General features: G+C 35.3%; 1 protein-coding gene across 2 annotated transcripts in view; it reads right to left on the bottom strand.

Annotated features, from left to right (window-relative positions):
* Positions 1 to 17,039, bottom strand: part of CCDC181 (coiled-coil domain containing 181) — a 48,195-nt gene extending 31,156 nt beyond the window's left edge. For both annotated transcript variants that reach the window (XM_061185744.1, XM_061185745.1), the window contains exons 1-4: positions 17,000 to 17,039; positions 14,502 to 14,641; positions 11,021 to 11,971; positions 6,573 to 6,719 (exon numbers count right to left, since the gene is read on the bottom strand). In XM_061185744.1, coding sequence (XP_061041727.1) covers positions 6,573 to 6,719; positions 11,021 to 11,971; positions 14,502 to 14,618 — 1,215 coding nt within the window. In that variant the 5' untranslated portion in view covers positions 14,619 to 14,641; positions 17,000 to 17,039. The remainder of the gene's footprint in view (positions 1 to 6,572; positions 6,720 to 11,020; positions 11,972 to 14,501; positions 14,642 to 16,999) is intronic.
* Positions 17,040 to 21,889: the final 4,850 nt, after the last annotated feature.

Genomic DNA, 21,889 nt, shown 5'->3' with positions numbered 1-21,889 from the left:
CTTTTCTCCAAAAAGGGGGGAGGTGATGTATATGTTAATCAACTTAATGGGGGGGAATCCTTTAATAATGTATATGTGTATCAAATAATGTTGTACACTTTATCTTACAATTTTATTTGTAACTATATTTCAATACAACTATAAAAAATAGATCAGGGCTTCCCTGGTGGTGCAGTGGTTGAGAATCTGCCTGCCAATGCAGGGGACACGGGTTCGAGCCCTGGTTTGGGAAGATCCCACATGCCGCGGAGCAACTAAGCCCGTGAGCCACAATTACTGAGCCTGCGCGTCTGGAGCCTGTGCTCCACAACAAGAGAGACCGCGATAGTGAGAGGCCCGCGCACCGCGATGAAGAGTGGCCCCCGCTTGCTGCAACTGGAGAAAGCCCTCACACAGAAACGAAGACCCAACACAGCCATAAATAAATAAATAAAATTAAAAAAAAAAATAGATCACATACACACACAAAAAAAAAGAAATAGAAACTTAAGACAAAAAACAACCTAAATTCCCTGAATGAGCTTAACAGTAGATTGGACATTGCCTAAGTGATGTCAATGCCAGAAGATAGATCAATAGACATTATGCAAGCTGAAAAAAGAAAAAATGTTTTAACAAACAGAACCTTAGTAACATCTGAGATAACAGCAAGTATCCTATCATATGTAAAACTGGATTTCCAGAATAATAAGAGAAAGATAATAGGGCAGAAAAAAATATTTGTCAAAATAGTGGCCAAAAATTTCCCAAATTTGGTATAAAACATCAACCTACAGATACAAGAAGCTCAGCAAAGCCCAAGTTAGTCAAATTCAAAGAGAGTCACACATCTACTAAACTGCTGAAATTCACATCAGAAAAAGTTTAAAGTAGCCACAGAAAAAACATTTCATACAAAGGGACAATGATAAGAATTACAACTGACTTCTAATTAGAAACAATGGATGCAAGAAAACCACTGAACACCGTCTGTAAAGTGCTGAAAGGAAAAAAAACCCAAAAAACTGTCAACCCAAAATTCCATATCAAATTTTAAAAAAACTTCTAAAACAATCTATTTCTGATAATGATTTAGGATATACATATCATAATCCCTAAAGCAATGATTTCAAAAATAATTCAGAGGTATAACTAAAAGCCAATAAGAAAATAAAATGGAACATTTTTTAAATACTTGATTAATCTCTGTAAGAAGGCAGAAAAAAGATGAATAATCGAGTTAAAAACAAATAGAAAACAAATATCAAGATGGTAAACTTAAAACCTACCCTTATCAATAATTATAATTAAATATAAATGAACTCCTGTTAAAAGTAACAAATTTCTGGATTAAAAGATCCAAATATATGCTGTTTGCACAAGTAACTCTTCAAATATAAAGACAGATAAATTGAAATTAAAATATGAAATAAGCTATAACATGCAAATGTTAAACATAAGAAGGTTACTGTGACTTCATTAACATCAGACAACGTAGATTTCAAGATGAGGGACTCATAATGTGAAAATGTCATTCAATCAGGAAGACATAACTTCATAAATGCATACACACAAAACTTTTAAAAATATGAAGCAAAACCTAATGGAACTAGAAGGGAAATAGACAAGTACACAATGATAGTTTAACATAACTTTCTCAGTACTTCATAGAACAAAGAGGGGGAAAACAGTAAGGATATAGAAGATTTAAACAACATTATTGACCAACTTCAGCCCATTGACATTAATACAACACAACATCCAAATGTAGAATACAAAATGTATGCAAGTGTCCATGGAGAGTTCACCTAGATAGAGTGATGACATGCATACATATGCTTGCATATGTGTGTATATACATACAGTGCACACATATCATTTATATATAACACTGACCAAGAGAAGCAAAGCTCATTACAAAGATGGAAAGACATTTTTAGCTATTTTTTCTTAAATGGCAATAAAAATTCCATCACCTAAAACATTTTTAATTCAATGTAAAATAGGTCATTCCACAATCTATATATTATAAAGATATTTTCTGGAAACTATGACTCACATTATACAAAATACCCCACAGAAGTGACCAGCAAAATACACTTACTATCACAATGCATTAATAAGCCAAATTAATCAACTGCCAAAGTATACTATAGCTCAGCTTCAGTAGAGACAAAGTTCACAGAAGTTCTTCAGAATATTATTCGTTTATGATATAATTTCTAGCTAAAGTTAATTTTTGAGACAGACTTAAAATATAGCAAAAAATTAAAATTCCAAAGGGAAATATATAACCATGATATCTTCTAACCAAAAAAAATTTAAATTATGTTCATCATGGCTCATGTTTTTAGAGAATACAATTCAAAGTTTTATTAACTCTAAATAGAACACAATAGAAAATTAAGGTGTACGTTTATTTTTACAAATGCCCAATAAAAATATAACATTAGGCGAATGCCATGAGGCCTGAAGGTCCGTCATCCCCTGGGAAATTATCAGCAGTGCAGTCACAGGGGTTTTTCTTGGTCAGTGATTGAAACGTAAGCTCCTCTCAACTTCTTTACTCTTAAATACTACAGTAATGTGCTATCATTCTAACCTACCCAATCTCGAATTCCTTCACTCCCTCCAAAATCTTTCTAGTTTCATCTCTACAATTCCCATTCAATAATATAAAGACTTCCAAACATCCCTCATTCTCCCAAACCATTGCTAGGACCCTGGCCTTAAACCTCCTTTCTTACCCAAATCCTGATTCTCCCGTAAGACACAGCTTTTCTCTCTCAAATGGAAGCTGCATTTTTTGCCATACTTCAAGTACTTCAGAGGTCTGGTGAAGAAGTTAATATACTCTTTATTCCTTCATACTTCTTCAGAACTCCTGAAGAGTAGAGAACCCCTTCTTCTCTACTCTTAAATAAAGCCATGCTCCTTTGATATTTATATTATTTGACTATATTACTCTAACAGTCTCTGGTCACAACTGGCTCAATGTACCTCTCCATCCTAATCCCAAGTAACACTTATAACTAAATGAATGAGCCATTTGACATCCAGCCTCACAGATTTTTCATTTTTTCATTTTCTACGCCTTTCTTCACTGCACTTGCCACCCACTCCAATAGCCACATCCACATCCCCACCTTTGAAATCACTAATCTTCTCATTCATATTTCCAGTCCCAACCTCTGTCCTGAATACTAGACACATTTCTTCAGTCAATCTTCAACATCTTTACCTGAAAGTTTTGTAGGTACTTCAAACTCAACAACTGAAATGATAATTTCCCCCAATCAGTATCTTTTCTACTGCTCCAGTGAGTGGCACCATCACCCACCAAGTTGCTCAGAAGAGAAACCTGGTGTATTCTCTTTACACCTCATTCTTCCTCATTCACATACCTAGTTAATTATGAAGTTCCTTCAATTAATACTCTAAAACAAATATCACATTTCACATCTCTCTTTCTCTCTCTCTCTGCTGTTATAATTCTAGCCCAAGTCACCATCATTTCTCACCTAGACAACTATATATGCTTTCTAACTGCTCTCCGCATATCTGTTCTTGCCCCCTCCAATCCATTCACAGCATGGCAGTCAGAGTGATCTTGTGGAATTGCAAATCTAATGTATCACTCCTCTGTTTAAATAATCTCAATGGCTTCCCATAACAGGATTAAATACAAAGTTATAGACCCCAACATGCCACATGATCTGATTCCTACTCACTTTCTGGATCCTCTCAAACTCACCAGGTTAGTTCCTGTCTCAGGCATTCTCACATGTTCTCCTGGCTTAAAACAAATTCCTCCAATTCTTGGCCTAATTTCTACTTCCACTTTACTCATCAGAAAAATCTTTCCTGATACACTTATTTCCCTCATTATGATCTCTCATAGCTCCTTTTTTTCATAGCATTCATCACTATTTATAATTATAAATTTATTTTATATTGAGACTTAAAAATTTTTTTTTCAATCCCTACTAGATGAGCGTTATAAAACATAGACTAAACCTATTTTTCTGGGACTTCCCTGCTGGTGCAGTAGTTAAGACTCCATGCTCCCAATGCAGGGGGCCTGGGTTCAATCCCTGGTCAGGGAACAAGATCCCACATGCATGCCGCAACTAAGAGTTCGCCTGCCACAACTAAGGAGCCCGCATGCCTCAACTAAGGAGCCCACACGCCACAACTAAGGAGCCTGCAAGCTGCAACTAAGGAGCCCTCGAGCCGCAACTAAGGAGCCCACCTGGTGCAACTAAGACCCACCTCAAACAAATTAATTAATTAAATAAAAATAAACCTATTTTTTCCATGCTGTGCCTAGAATAGCATCTGTCATATAGTAAGCAGTTAAAAAAATATCTATCAAATACATGAAAAAATTTAAATTGGCATTTCTTTGACTCTACCAAATTTGTATCTTGCTCTCATATATTATGGACATCTATTTTTATCCATATTTGAACTTACTATACATATCCTTTGCCCATTTTTTATTGGAAAATTCAAAAGTTTTGCTTTAATAATATAAATATTAATAGTAACACTAACAATTATGACAATTTAAAAGTCCTAATCAGCTTTTAATGGATATTACATTAAATATAAAGATAAATTTGGAGGAACCCAAATCTTTGTAATATTTAGTTCATTCATCCAGGAATATTATAGGAATATCATATTTGTTTTCATTTAGCAAAGAACTCATATATTTATAATATTTTACCCCCCATCTAGGAATATTATATTTGTTTTCATTTACCAAATTCACCTTTTTGGTCCCCTGCAAAGACGCTCCATAGAGGTCTTACACATTCCTGTTCAGCTCAAAGTTTTTATATATGCCTATGTTCCTTCCTCTTTTATATTTTTCTATGAGGTTTTTGCTAGAATACAGAAAGACTATAAATTTTTGTATATTTATAATATAAAAGACCACTTTGCTAATACTTATACCTCATTTCCTTTTCTCTTAATAAATTGGATAGAACTCCCAGAATAAAATTATTTATTATAGAGGGGAGCCTTACCTATCTCTGACTTTAATGGGTATGCCTATAGTATTTCCTAAGATGGTATTTATACTGTAACCCACATTTTATTAGAAATACTTAAAAATAAATTATAATAAATACTAGTAAATACCCTTTCTATATCTTTCAAGATAACCATAAATTCTCATTTATCTACCTATTATGTACTGAATATATTAATAGATTTGTTATTATTGGTCCATAATTTCCTTCCTAAAATAAACCCTATTTGGTTATAGCATAGTATTATTTTACTATACAGTTGCAGTCAAATTTCTCAATATTTTCTCTTTTAGCTTGTGGTTTCAGGTCTACCACCTTAAAAGGTACCATCCATCCCAAGATTTTAAAAGCTAAAAATTTCTACAAATGGCATAATAAATGTAAAAATATATCATTTTGTCAGCCTAGGAAAACATATTTACAGACATAATAGACAAAGGATTAAAATCTCTAATATACAATGCAATAAGAAAAATAAAACAAAAAAGAAAAGACTATAAATAGGAAATTCACAGCATACAGGCTCATATACAATAATAATGTATATTATTAATTCGAAGAAAAATTAAGAAAATAAACTACGTACAATGTTAGACAGGATGTGTTAAACATTCACTCTTCTATACTGCTGGAGGGACTATAAATTGATACGACCTTTTAGGAGGTTAATTTTGCATGTTTAACCACAGCTTTCATTCTGGACATCCAATAAGTCATAAATTTCCAAGAAACTCTCCTACAGAATATTGATGTTCTCCTACAGAATGCACATGTTCACAACAGCACTGTTAATTAATAGAGCAGTATTAGAACCAATCTAAATATGTACAAATGAGGAATGGTTTAATAAATTAAGTTACCTCTGAAGAGTAGAATATCATGCACCTATTTGAAAAGAAAGATCTAAATGTAATGATCTAGAAATATGTCCTTGATGAATGAGTGAAAAAAAAGCAAACCGTATAATAAATTTTTAGTAGATAAACACGTAAATATAAATAAGACCTGGAAGGATTTGCAGCACACTGTTAAAAGTGGTTACCACTAGAGGATGAGCCTAGAAGGGCTTAGGATTGAATTTTCAATTTTTACATTATATACATTTTTTAAATAGTATGGATATAGATGATTTTTTTACTTTCTCTTGGGTTTTTTGTATATTTTGAACTTTAAAAAATTAAGTAATTTGATGTCTTTGTTAGTTTTCACTTAAGATTTCTATACGTCTACTCTTGTGAGACCAGTCTGTAGGGTTTTTGTCTGCATTGTCCTATTTAAATATCAAAGTTATACTATCTTAAAAAAATGAATTGGTAGCTTTCCTTTTTCTGTGCTATAAATGTTTGAATAAAATAGGAATCATTTGATTTTTACAAGCCTTCTTAGAATTTAATTATAAGTCATCTGCATGTGGCATCTTTTGCAAGGGTAGTTCTTGGACCACTTTTTCTACTTCTTCCATGGGTTTTTAGTCTGATAGACTCCCTTCTGTAAATAAATTCAACTTGCATATCTGTATGAACTTGTTTTTCACAGAGAAGTTTTACTTACTCTACTGTTCATGTCTTCAATTTGCTTTGCTCGCTGAATTCTCCTCATTTCTAGGACCTGCTCTCTCTTCTTTTGCAACCATGCTTTAAACACCATGTCATTCTCTTTTTTCTTTTCTTTCTCTTCTTCTATTTTCCTTTGTTCTTCCTGGTGGAAGGAATATCCAAACACATTAATGAAAAATTAATAAAATTATATATGTGTTATCAAAGTAGAGAGATACATTTTGAGGTCTGAAATTAGGATTCACTGCCCCTAAAAATTTCCATCTGTAAATTGGGCCTCCCTAAAAAACAGGACCTCTAATTTGCTTAGGGAAAAAAATGAAGACTTTTCAGATAAATTAAATTGTCAAGATAAAGTCTACAATTACATAGATCTACATTATACAACATGCTGTTCAAGAATTCCTTGGATCTCTCCTTCACTTCCTAGTTTATTCTTGGTATTTAACTCCTCCAATTGCAGCTGTGCAAAAGAGAAAAAAACACCACACTCTAGAAGCACTACATGGGGTCTATAAACATCTTAAATCTTAAAATTTTTTACATTATTGTTAAATTTGCTAATTGTGATACATGGCATTGTGGTTACAAAACAAAATGCTATAATCATTTTCTTTCTGACATGTACAATCATTTCTGAAGTGTACAAGTAGCAATGATGGGCTGTCTAGGACTTGCTTTAAAAATACCTCAGCCAGGGACTTCCCCGGTGGCACAGTGGTTAAGAAACCCGCCTAACAATGCAGGGGACGTGGGTTCGATACCTGGTCCGGGAAGATCCCACATGCCGCGGAGCAACTAAGCCCGTGCACCACAACTACTGAGCCTGCGCTCTAGAGCCCGCCAGCCACAACTACTGAGCCCACGCGCTGCAACTACTGAATCCCGTGCGCCTAGAGCCCATGCTCCGCAACAAGAGAAGCCTCCGCAATGAGAAGCTCACGCACCGCAACGAAGAGTAGCCCCGGCTCGCCGCAACTACAGAAAGCCCGTGCACAGCAACAAAGACCCAACACAGCCAAAAATAAATAAATTAATTAATTAATTAAAAAAAAAAAAAACCTCAGCCAAAAAAGGAAGAGATGAAGCAAATATGCCAACGTCTCAAATGACTTTTGAATCTGGGTAATGGAGACACAGGGGTTAACTGCACCTTCGTATGTGTTTGAGATTTTTTATTATAATGTTTAAAAATATTTTCAACTAGTGTATAATCATAAAGTAACATTTCTGCTATCAGAAAAATATTTAAGTAATTAGTTAACTATGAGAACCAAATGCACTTTTAAAACTGCATTATTCAACTAATGTTATAAAAGAGAGTTACTTAAACTAGAAGTGAGAGTACCTCACTGGTTTAAGTATAAACCAGTTATGAAGAGTTATAAAATAGTTACTGGGAACAAAGCAGCATGTCAGTGGAAACAGCACCAAGCTAGAAGTTAGGAGATCTGATTAGCGATCATACTGCCATCATAATATGTCAATTTGGGCAAACCACTTAACTCAGTATTCTCATCTATAAAATGAAGTTGTATTAACAAGCTCTTAAGTCTCTTCCAATACTAAAATTTTAGCATGGAAATAAACTGAATTATAGAATCCATGTTTAAACTGTTTTCAAATAATGGAATTCAGAGTTCTTTCCTTACATTTTGACAATATAGCAAGCCCTTCTAATTCTTTTTGATTGAACAAAATATAGGAAGGAAAGGAAAAATTCTATCCAATTAACAGCATAAAATGTCTTTTAAAATACCAGTATACTATTTTCTAAGCCCTAAAGGAGCTTACATTATATAATATGTGAATTTATTAAATATTAAATTTTATATTTAAGTTCATTTTTACCAAAAGGATTTTGGATGCCTTGCATGAATATAGACAGTATTGTAAGACAATTATGTTTCCAGACGGAACATCTGGATTATACAGAAGATATCAGCCAAAGCACAGATACTACAGTTGCCAAAGAGAACAGTGAAATGATGCACTTAGTGTAGAGAGATGGAGTATAGCTGCCCAACCCAGCAAATATTTTGCTGGGCATAAAAAAGGAAAGCCTTCCCCTGAAACCAACTAAAAATATTTTAAAGTCTTAGCACTTAAAGACAATGCCTTCAGCAAGTACATAAGCAAAGGGAAATTTAGTTATGAGGATCCTGACATGAGAAAAGTATATCCCAAAACAGAGTGTTTGACACCTAAAAAAGAGGATCAAAAGAAAAACAGAACTATCCATCAATCATACCAGTTAAAGATTACCATTAATTCATTGGTGAAAAGACAATGAAATTATATAAAACCTCCTGTATAACTTTTACAGAAGTATATACACAAATACACATATAGATGTATGTGTGTGTACAGCAAACATATAGTTCAGTTATTCTCAACAAATTCTTTTGTGTTATCATAAAGTTCTGAGTTAACAGATCCTTTTAGGTACCTATTATATACCTGAACCAAGTAAGCTGAGTCTGACCGTTAGAGTTCAGATTTCAGTACCCAAGTAAGCAAAATTTTATTAAGTATGCACCCTTTCAGATTCCTACCTGAGTGTCCTATAGGTTACACATTCTTATTAACTTCATTTTTTTATCTTTTTCTGCTAATGTGAGTTTGATTTAAATGCCAGAAATTTCCATGATAATTTCCTACATAAGGAGAAAATATACCGTTTCTCAACAAATGACAAGAAAACTGGGATTTTGACTTTGCTACAGACAAGTTGAGGGACTTCAGTAAAGTTATTTAAACTATCTAGACTATAGTTTTCTCACCTGTAAAATAATCTCTAAGGTTTCTTCTAATTGTAAGGTTCTATTAACTGTGATTCTGTTGCAGTTTGGTATTTACAGTTAGACATTTTATATGGTTCAGCTTCATGCTATCAGGTATCCAGTAAAACAGAGAACCAGGGCGCTGATTTAAGTAATTTAGAGAAAATCCCCCAGTTTTAGTACCTAGAATTTTCAATTATAAAATACTTTTATTTAAGAGCAAAAAAAAAATCCCAAAATAATAATAATTTTGGATTCTGTATGGCATTTTGGAGATATTTCATTTAGGTTATGAGGTTCTATTATTAATCTAAACCTAAAACCCCTGAAATCAAGGAATTGTAGTATTGATGAAAATCATCTGTAATAGGAATAGAAAAGAGTTTTATTCCAGCCAAACTAAGGACTATAGCCCAGGAAACACAAATTCAAGAAGCACTTGAATGGTGTTTCACTGGACTACAAAATGGGGGAGGCATATATATAAGCAAAAACTGCAAAGTTACATAAGTTGTTTGTCAAGAACTAGGATTGAAGCTGGCAAGAAATAAGGGTGCTTGTTAAGCAAGGATCGGTTGGTATCTGAAATGGTTGGTATCTGAAATGGTATCTCAAGGGGAGACCTTGAGAGCATAAGGTTGCAGCTGGCAGATATTATTTTGGAAAGGTCTGCTGATATACTTGAGTTTGATACAGTTCAGAAAATTCAAGTTCTCGGTGATACAGGAACACATCTGAAACCACATCCACAATGACCACCCAGTGCCATTTTGGATGCTTGGACCATAGTTTTATATCTTGTCAGAACAAAGAACAAACATCAAGCGTGAGAGGGGTACATCCCTTCAAGGTTTCAAAAGAGACAGATTAACATGTACACAGTAAATCAGTATGACCTTGGTGTCTGGGAAGGGAACCTCATCTTCAAAGGAGTACTAGCATTGGTATCATGGGAAGTGGGGGAGCATTTATCCTATCTTCAAAGTGGACATTCTAAGCAATCTGGTAAATACATTCTTTTTTTTCTTTAATGGTGAAAGCAGATGTACAATGTATGCTTTACAGGTCATAAGACAGGCTGTTCTAGTTAGCATAAAGTTCAAGACAAATTATGTATAAGCCAGAATGACTTCCCCATACCTCAATATGTGAAAATGTCTTCCATCAGTAGGCCTGGAAGATATATGAAATACACACACACACACACACACACACACACACACACACACCCCAGAGAACATAATCCAGTCCCACCTGTTGCCTCCTAAACCCCAACAAATTTGTGCCTTCATTTTTTCATCTGACATCTGATTTTCACCTACCTCATAACAAGATTACTTTCAGCAGTCACTTAACTTCTCTGAGCCTCACCTTTAAAATGAAAGGATCAGATGAAGTCATCACTGAGGTCTCCTCTAGCTCTAACACAGGTCATTCATTACTATGCTTTTGTGATCCTTACAAGAAAGGACCAAGGTAATCACGGTGCTTGTTCCATAAATACAGATTCTTAACACTTAACCACTTAATCTAACAAAAGAGAAACAAAACAAGCAAGTAGGTATATCAAATAATTTGAAGAACCATTTCAATTCCTACAGCATTTATAAAACATAAAAACATATTCTACTTTCAATATAATGCCCACTTGTGCTCTCACCTCTCTCTTTAGCTTTTCTCTCTTTCGTTCTAGTCGTTTTTGCAGTTCTTTCTGTCGAGGAGAGAGACAGTATGTTGAGGTCACTGGAGATACATCTGCAGACCGTGTCCTATGATTAGATTTTCCATTCCCCTTACTTCGATCTGAGTTGGCAGCAGAACCTGGATGAGTCTTGGTGTTGGGTGGTGGCTGAGGGATGTAAGCCAGTTGCTCTTCTGTTGATGAGTGAGCTACAGCATGAATTGTTGCTATTGGCTCTTCTTTCTTGACTCCACTGACAGATAAGTTGGGAGATATGGGTGACAACTGCTGAGGTTCATTTTCTGTATAATTAGCATTATTAACGGGGGGCAAAAACCCCTGACTCTCAATGTCTTGTAAATTCAGAAGTTCAAACTTCCCATCTCTCTCTACTAGTATTTTCCTATCCTTGTTTTCTTCAGAATTTCCATCAGTAAGTGACAGGAGCACATTTTCTTGTCCAAATTCATTGGAAATACATAACTGAGACAGTTTTCCAGACACATTACTTTCATTTTCAAGATAATTTTTGTAAGTGTCAGTGTCTTCCAGAGGAGGAACTTCCAAATCAACTAATTTGTCCTTGAATTTCAGTTTTCGTTCCCTTTTATCATTCACGGGTTCTTGATTTTGTAGAAGCTTGTTGGCTTGTATAATTTTCTCCATAATATATCTCCTTACTTCCTCATCCTCTTCCTCCTCCAGGTCTTGCTGGCTTTCTAGTTTGGATTCCTGTAAAGAGTTTTCACTGTCTGAATCTGATATGGGATCCGAAGGTTGAATACTTGGTACAGAAATGACGTCATTTCTTCTTGATGAAACCGCATCCGTGAAAGATTTGTCAGGATCAGAAAGCTGCTTGGTATGTTCTATTTCTGTTTCATTCTCTTCTAAGCCTTGGTTAATATTCTCTTCATTCCCACAAGCCATCTAGAAAAACAGAGATGAGATTCGTTTTCAGTAAAAATTGACACTCTTTTGTCCATTTATATGCAGACAAGCCAAAATGGATTTTCATACTCATGTAATTTATTTTATAAGTGGGAAAATTTACATGCTTCCGGCTCATACTTCACTCATAATTTTCTGATTCATATTTATGAGCACCCCAAGGGAAAAGCACTGCAGGAAAAATTTAACTGTAAATTTGAATTTGATGTTGCTAAGTACTAGACTGGTTATTTTTTTTAATTTTATACCAATGTATAAAAATGTACCTACAAATAGTACAATATTATTTTAATATTCCTCCCTCTATAAAATTTTCCTCCCTTTACAGTTTCAGAAGAATATATTTCTAAATGTTTTCTCCTTGTAATATTTGCATTTTTCAAAAAGGTATCTTTCTCCCCAGGACCATTACAAGGTCACTGCCTTTGGTCAAGTCCTAATAATTTTGAGGTTCCTATAATTTTTTCAGATTAGTATTGCTGCCATTTTCTGCAGGACCTATACCCAAATATCAGGTCAAGTTTTAGCTCTGGATCAGATTTTCTTTCCTCAGCTATCTTCAGAGGCTCCAGTAATCTATGTTAAACACCATTATATAACTTGGTCTTACTTTTTTAAAAAATTTAATTCCACATGAACAGTAAACCAGCATTATCACATCACAAAACCCTGCTCCACATCTGTTTCTAACTAATGGTTTCTTACCTAGCATCTCTCCTACAAACATGTATCCTCACCTACCAAACACTTTGCCCCTAAAATATATAATTTTTTCTCTTTCTCAGACAATCCTCTCCTCCTGAAAGAGTTCCATGGGAGCTACTCTTTCCTGCTCTCTTCAACCCCTTAAAATTCCCTTCCTCTTTTACTAGCTCAGTCACCATTTCTAACAGCCTCTTCTTCCTAACCTGTGCAACACTGCTGTATGTCCAATAAGTAAATAAACCTGGCCCCCTAAAATGACTACCAAATAACTAAGACCAACTAAGATCTCTGCCTTGTAATTTTTCTTTTTAGCCTTATTTGATTCTCTGGCTCATTTCTATAGTATCTGTTTCCAAATTCTCCTTTAGCTTTCACTTCTTTGTAAAACCCACTACAATAAAATCTTCCCCCGACCCTCACCCCTGTTTCAAGCTCTGTCATCCATTTTTCCTACCAGCCGCAAAGGAAAAAGTGATTGTAATAATCCACCAGAATGAGCAAGACTCATTACAGCTCTCTGTTTTGACCACTGCTGTATCCTCAGCACTTAGAACAGCCTCTGACACATGGCAGGTGATCATTACTTTTTGTTGAATGAATGAAGAAAGAAATAAAACAATGAATTATCATTATCACTTCTCTAGTTCTATTACCCTGTGCTGTGGCTCTCACACTCTTCCAGTCATGAGACCTTGGTTCAGCATTATTGCTCTGGGTATCTCTACCTCTACTCATTCTGATTATTTTTTTGTTAAAGATGCGTAAAACTCCCATGTAAAAGTCATCTTAGAAAAGTCTTCACTTTTGACTCTGTTGCCATTTCCAAATATCATCTATCCCATCTGTCTTCTCCATTGCATAAGAAAGCAAGAAGGAACTAAGAGACAGTTGTGATGTAAAACCTGCTGCCTTCATTTCCTCATATTCTTTTCCTTAACTCTCTTAAATCTGGCTTCTGCTGTAACTACTCTGATCAATGTCCCTCTAAAGTCACCTTTTCTTATCCCCATCTTGGTCCTTTTCTTTATTACTTCCCTATTTATTGACAATAATTATATTATGCATAATAATTACATATTATCTACTGTAATATACATATATAATATAATTAGTGTCAATACATTTGCATATATATACACACATATATATTATATATGGATACACCTACACACTGTATATATGTAAAGAGAGAAAGAAGGAACCTTCTGTGAACCAGGAACTGGTTCATTTTCCTGGACTTCCCTTCTACATGTCTGATAAATAGTACAGAATCATGTTTAATGGATCCACTTTTTCCTACAAATATTCCTATGGCTCAGTTTTTGACCTTTTACTTTTTTCCGTATATTCATTCCCCTAAAATTCACTCTTAAGGTTTCCAATATTAGCTGAAAGACCATGTTTTTGAGGATTTGCTTTATTTTTCATGTATATTAAAAGAATAACCCCATGATTTTACCCAGGTTCATATAAAGTAGAAATTAACTATTTGTTTTTTACTTTTGATGCAATAAATTATTTATATTATGTAAATTAAAATTTTAATTTTTTAATTATAATTTTGGCTTTATTAAGTGCTAACTTAATCGCTGTTCTCTCACTAATTAGCCCTATGCCTTAGGACGTTTAAACTCTCCATGCCTCAATTTTCTCATCTCTAAGATGGGGATAATGACACTTGTTCTATGTATATCAAAGGAATTTTGTGAGGTTTAGATGAAATAATATATGTGAAACTCCTCAAGAACTACAAAACACTTTGTTAATATAATTACTATGAACTCTGTTGGCAATTTATATATACCTCTATTATGCTGGCACCACTTTTTTCTTTTTCATTTATCAACCATTCCAGGTCCTTTTCAAAGTCATCTTCATATTCTCCACTATCTTTTGAATCAGTTTCTTTATTTTCATCCATTTTCTGTTTGTTAAAGGAGAATGCTACAAGATTAAAAGAGATAAGGTGTACGTCATGTCCACTTTAGGGGTAGTATGGAGTATGCTTAATTAGCTTACCTTTAACGTTAAAGGTAAGCTAATTAAACATAGAAACGCAAATTATGGAATGTTCAGAATAAACATATCAGTATACCCTAAAAGAGAGACTTAAAAGGCCAGATATTTTCTAGGTGTACCACTCCTAACAACCATTCCACCTCTCCGCAATTCCTGACACCCTATTTACAAGGAGACTGAAAAAGGTGGATAAGAAAACTATCTGAGGCTTAGAGAAGGATTTTCCACATCCCTACTAATCATTAAAACTCCTTGTCCAGGTAAGAGCTGATGAATCAGCTTTTTAGTCTCACTCGTTCACATTTTCTCATATTCAAATAAAAACAATTATATTAATTCTCATCCTCAGTTTCTCAATCCATCTGGTAATTTATATAGCAAAATTATAATTTGTGATCTGAGAGTTTTTTTTTAACTATGTAACAACTGACCCTCAGTTATAGTAAATACTAATTTCCAGAGAAGTCAAACTGTTGTCAATTCAAAATAAAATATATCTCTTTCATAAAAAACAAACTGTGATGCCTAGTACTATCTGGAAGGCAGTGACAAGAAAAAAGAATGTCAGATGACAGTTAATAAATGTTTGTGAAAATGGTGTAAAACTTTTTATGAAAATACCATTCAGCCATTTTTATGAAAAAAACTAAAGTTATCTGTAAATTGAGGTCAGTTCCAAGTCCTAATTTTTTGGTCCATAATTTTTCAAATGGAGGAAGCATTTCAATCTTTACCTATAACGTGCCTTTATGTGTGTGAGCATACTATATATATGTCTGAATATGTACTGCAATTTTGACAAATATTTGTTGAACACCTACAGTATTCCTATAAAAATTATAAAATATGCTCTTGAGCCCTGATACAGAAGACAAACATAAACAAAATATATAAATTTAAAATGTAGATGAAAAACATAAATTGAAAATGTAGGTAAGTGGAAAAAAGGTATATTATAATGGACTGTGGAAAGAAGAAAAAAAAGCAACTAACTCAGTTTAAAATTGGAAATATCAAGGAAAAATGAGATAGGTTTTGAATAATGAGTACGAGAGTTCATCATCTATCCCAGACAAGAGAACAGCATGAGAAAGAACTAACATGGAAGTGCATGGAATTTTCCAGTGTGGCCTGAACATAAATGTGCTCCTGGAGAAGTGTCTAGAAGAAGTGAGAAGGCATCAGTTTGATGTCATATTTTCTTTTCAAAAAGAAAATGGTTGAGGGAAAGTTGTTTATGTAGATCTAATTGTCATGAAATAGCCAAAGGTAGAAATATACAGCAATAATCTGCATACGTTCCACTATTGACTTAAACAAAAAGAGCAATGCTCTATAAATATACTTAGAATTTTAGGTCCAGTTTCAAAAGAACTGTAGAAATATGATCTTCAGGGCCCCAAACACCTGGGACCTTGTTTCTATACCTGCCTTCTCTTGCTCCTACACCAAGAATAAGTTGCCTAAAACCTTTACTGGAAGTAGAAAGTACAGATGTCAAGAACACATGAAATCTAGGTACATTTTTTAAGATACAAAATGAGAGAAATTATGTTTGATTTTATAAACATAAAACATCAAACTCTGTTGTGGCCATTAGCTTCACTTTATTCTCCCCAAATGTTTGACCAGCCTACCTAACCTGGTGCCAATTTTACTAAAGCAAGATTTACATTTTTTTCCTTCTACTGTTCACCACCAAATGATAATGAAAGCATGTGGGAGACCATCTTTCCACTAGCTGTACAAGCACTAGCTAAGAGAAGAGATAATGCTATGTGTAAAAAACCTTTTGATAGGTTTTAGTGCACAGTAGGTTCAAAATGAGTTAAAAGGATGAGATAAATCAAATAGATACATGCACCCCAATGTTCACAGCAGCACTATTTACAATAGCCAAAACATGAAAGCAACCTAAATGTCTATCAACAGATGAATGGATAAAGAAGATGTGGTGTGTATATATACACAATGGAATATTACTCAGCCATAAAAAAGAATGAAATAATGCCATTTGCAGCAACATGGATGGACCTAGAGATTATCATACTAAGTGAAGTAAGTCAGAAGGAGGAAGACAAGTACCATATGAGATCACTTGTACATGGAACCTAAAATATGACACAAATGAACTTATTTATGAAACAGAAACAGACTCACAGACATAGAAAACAAACTTTTAGTTACCAAAGGGGAAAGGGGGTAGGGGAGGGATAAATTAGGAGTCTGGGATTAGCAGATACAAACTACTATATATAAAACAGATAAACAACAAGGTCTTACTGTTAAGCAACAAGGTCCTACTGTATAGCACAGGGAAGTATATTCAATATCCTGTAATAAACCATAATGGAAAAGAATATGAAAAAGAATATATGAATCACTTTGCTGTACACCAGAAACTAACACAACATTGTAAATCAAGTATACATCAATTAGAAAAAAAATGATGAGGACAAAAACGTAAATGGGCTCCAAGGCTGAGAGCTGGCTGAGGTACAGATAACATACGAAGCTCTGCATGCAGCTTGTTACAGTTTAGAGAACAAAAGACAAGCTGGAATACATCCAGAGGTTGGTAAACCAGGAGACAGGGAAATAAAAGACAAGGAGAAGGGAAGAAGGCGGGTTATGAGAATAAAATGCCTTAAAGCCAGTATTCTGAGGAATACTTGAAAACCCTCAGAATGTTAGCCCACAGAAGAGAAATCTAAAGGAGAGGCATGACAACTGCTTTACAATATTTAAATGGTCACCATGTAAAGGAGGGTTGGACTTGCATTATTTCAAACAGTAAGACTAGTACCAAGGACTAGAAATTCGGGCAAATTTTGCCACAATGTAAGACAGAATTTACATTTTCAAACTTGTCCTGAAGTGAAGTGAGCCGCATTCCCTGTTGATCAAATGTTTATACATAGCTCGGAAGATAATCACAGCATGACTGTTTCAAAGGAGACTGAAACTTTAGACAAACGATTGAGCTAGATGACCCTTAAGGTTTATTTTAACTTTTACTATAAGATGCAAATTAGCAAATAACTGCCGACTTATGAAATGCAAGAGAATGTAAAAACAAATGCATAGTACCATGATAATGCTTACTCTAAAATAAATTATCAGTGTCTGAATAACTGAATTCAAGACTTAAATTCTAAAGTCTATTTCATTTAAATGTCACCACCTTTCCTCTGCAGAGTTCTTAATATTACTTCCCCTTCCCTCTCAAGACAAAGTTAGTTTTAGGCACACTGAGTGTTAATTATTCAACCAATTATTCAACTGGATAATTATAACTATTTCTAATGTATTAGTTGGACTGTATCCTTCTAGATACTTATTTCTTTTAAGCTAAAAATAGGAAATGGACTTTCTTAAAGGACTCAAAGTAATGCCTCAATAATTTGGAAATCAGAGGTTGAGAGGAATATTTTGAAGTGACCTGAAGAAAACAAATCAATGTTTCAGAGTGAGTTTATTTATCACTGCCTAAGCTGCAAAACAGGCTAAATCACGTAAACTGTTTTGTGTACTTACCTACCAATTAAAAGTAAGGGTGCTGGGGCTTCCCTGGTTGTGTAGTGGTTAAGAATCCACCTGCCAATGCAGGGGACACGGGTTCAAGCCCTGGTCCGGGAAGATCCCACATGCCACGGAGCAGCTAAGCCCGTGCACCACAACTACTGAGCCTGTGCTCTAGAGCCCACGAGCCACAGCTACTGAGCCCATGCGCCACAACTACTGAAGCCCGCATGCCTAGAGCCTGTGCTCCACAACGGGAAGCCATGACAATGAGAAGCCCGCGCACCGCAACAAAGAGTAGCCCCCGCTTGCCGCAACTAGAGAAAGCCCGCGCGCAGCAATGAAGACCCAACGCAGACAAAAATAAATAAAATAAATAAATTTTTAAAAATTTTTTTAAAAAGTAAGGGTGCCAAGAATGATGTAGAATAGACTAAAACTCACCGTGATCCAAAACACTTATATAAATAATACTATTTTTCACAGTCACATATGCCTTAGGATAATCAGCTTTATTTTCAGATCAGGAATCTTGAAATTTATTATTTTAAGACGTTTAAGTTACATAACTAATTGTTAGAGTAAGACTTCTACGGAACTCATCAGTGCTTTCCCTTAATTTCATAAAAACATGGTTCTGACCTGTAAATAAATGGTTGCCTGAAGGCTCCAGTAGATATGCTTTACTATTCACAAAGTATCTCACCCATGTGAAAACTCAAATTTAAAACTAAAACATAGAATTAGCAAAATAAATAAAAATAAAATAATTACAAACTAAACATATTAGGTATTATTAAATCAAACTATTATGCTATAATTAAAAAGAAAAAAAAAGCCATAGTTGAAGTGACTCAGGGAAGTAAATGAAGTTCATCAAATAACAAGTGCCATTCTTCTCCCGTAACTTCAAAAAATTCATGGATAGTTCCCAAGTAAACAAAGAACATAAATCATAAACTCTTGTAACGAAGTCCCTTAAGCCTTTTTCAAATGCGTCACAGGATATTCAATCCCCTTCAGTTCTTTTAATCTTCATCCCCAGGGTACTGGCCATATGGTACACAGTCTACATTCTGAAACACAAATACATCTTACACAAACTGAATCACCTAACACGTATTCCTTGTGAGTTTCACACGTTCAATGTGTATCATCAGTAAAAATCTATGTAGGTGGCTTAGGCCGGAACCACCCTCTTAATAAGGAACTGTAGCAAGAGACAGAAATTAATTCCTTCCTCTTATGTGTCTGCTAAATCCCATGTGGTTATGTGACTGCAGATTTTTTAGTGTGAGTCTAAACTAAGTCCATATATACACACAATTTTGATAACTTTCTTTCAGGATTCAAAACACTCAAAAATAGTTTAATCTAAATCATTGACTCCAGTCATACTATTTTAAGCTTGTTTAAAAATCTAAGAAAACGGGAAGAACGTCAAACGAAACGCCTTTTAATATAAAATAAGTACTTAAGCAAAAGCTAACCAATAATCACATCATGAAACCATCTGGCCCATTCTTACTGCGGCATCCTACCCAGACTGTGATCCCATCAGTAAAATTTTTTTTAAGTCATATTCTGTCACACAGTATGACGATAAACAATATTTTACAAACATCAGTGGTAATTTTAATTTCTATCCAGGGTCCCAAGGTACCACCGACTAACTGAATACCTTAGCCTCTTCATGGAAGCTAACATTTCAGGAGTGACTTTTTTCTCCCAGGGATGAGAACTTTTAGAGGCGAAAGAATATGACAAAAATTAGAAAGGAAGCTACCCTCCGAGGGGTTTCCCTCATACAGAGCGAAGTAAGGCGGAATTGCCAGGCTTCCCCGCCAGCGCCAAGCTCCGTGGACCCCGGACTCAGAAGGATGAGGCGCCAACACGAAGTCTCCTCACTCGCTTCTCTACCCACCTGTCCTCCCAGCTGTCCCAGACGTTTACCCCTTTACCCTCTCTCCCACCGTAAATATCTCCGCATCATCCTTCCCTTCGCTCCCTCTATATCCCCTCCTGCCTGTGTAAGACGCAGCGGCTGGGGTCACAAAGTCGGCCAGGGGAGTTCTCCTTTCCTCCTTTTTCTAAGCTCTGACAGTGAAGCGAGGGAGACCCCAGCACCTGCGCCGCGGCGGCCAGGACCCGGCTGCCATGGCAACGGCGCGTCTCCGCGTCTTCCATCCGGGCCTCTTTCACTACAAGGGCGCAGGAGACCAGCGCAGACGCAGACGATAGCTTAAGAACACCTACCTCTCCAGGCGCTTCTCCTGGTGCCGGCAAACGACCTCTCTGGCTGCGGTTTCTGGGGAAACGACCTAGAAATCCAAGCATCACCCGCAAGTTTCACGAGCGTTAGTAAGAACTGGGGAAAGTTTACTTGCTGGGTTGAGTTTTCCAACGTGTGTCTCTTGCCGGATACGGACTTTATTAGAATGAATTCTAGAGGTATATTGCCGTAAGTTGTTTTCTTCATCATTAACTTCCAAAAGTAGTTTCAGCTTTCATTAGTAGATAAGCACATTGCTAATTAGTGACCGGAAGATTCCCCATCCCACCCCCATCCCCCCTAATCAAAACCAAACCTTTGCAGCTAGAGGTTATCATACTAAGTGAAGTTAAGTCAGAAAGAGAAAGACAAATACTATGTGATATCACTTGCATGTGGAATCTGAAATATGGCACAAATGAACCTACTATGAAACAGAAACAGACTCACAGACGTGGACAACAGACTTGTGGTTGCCAAGGGGGAGGGGGTGGGGGAGGAAAGGACTGGGAGTTTGGGATTAGCAGATGTAAACTATTATATATAGGATGGATAAACAGCAAGGTCCTACTGTATAGCACAGGGAACTATATTCAATATGCTATAATAAACCATAATGGAAAAGAATATGAAAAAGCATGTCTATATGTGTATAACTGAGTCACGTTGCTGTACAGCAGAGATTGGCACAGCATTGTAAATCAACTATATTTCAATAAAAAAATAGAGTAAAATAAAATATAAACTTTTATTGCCCAAGAGAATGGTCAAAGGAAATAGGATGTTTGCTCCAGCTTTCAAGCATGTCAAAATGGTCATCTAGAATTTTCTCAAATCCTCCTTAAAGGTCATCTTTATGTATGAAGGGGGAGCAAGGTGATTTTGGGGCTGTGGTGACAAATGACAAGATTTTAGGAACTGTCCATTCCCTACCAGACATAAAGCAGGGAGAAATGAAAATATTTCCTCAGCACATTCCATTCAGATTATTTTTGTTTATTATTAGGATTTCTATCATTTGGTAAAATGGAGAGCACCTTTTCTCCAAAGAGGAGCAATATAAAACTGAATTTTTAAGTATTCTCCAAACTGTACAGTAGACTAAGTTAAAAAACATAGAAAAGATTTAAGGTTAAGATTAATTACAATATTGAGTGCACTTCCTAGCTACAGTGTAGAATGTATAGTTGTAATGACCTAATGTTTCTTCTGCTGCAGGACTTTGGTCTTAGGCCAAACACTTGAAAAAGATAAAAAATATAAAATTATCAAGTGTTGAAGGTCAAAGGAATTTTAGTCAAATCTCCTTTAGTGCACATGGAATTACTACAAAGCTAAAGTTGACCTTACGTTTCTGAACTCCTAGTTGAATATTTTTT

This window comes from Eubalaena glacialis, chromosome 3, assembly GCF_028564815.1.
Source record: "Eubalaena glacialis isolate mEubGla1 chromosome 3, mEubGla1.1.hap2.+ XY, whole genome shotgun sequence".
NCBI classification, from domain to species: domain Eukaryota; kingdom Metazoa; phylum Chordata; class Mammalia; order Artiodactyla; family Balaenidae; genus Eubalaena; species Eubalaena glacialis.
The sequence above is the reverse complement of the archived record's forward strand: the minus strand, read 5'-3'. Positions and strand labels throughout refer to the sequence as shown.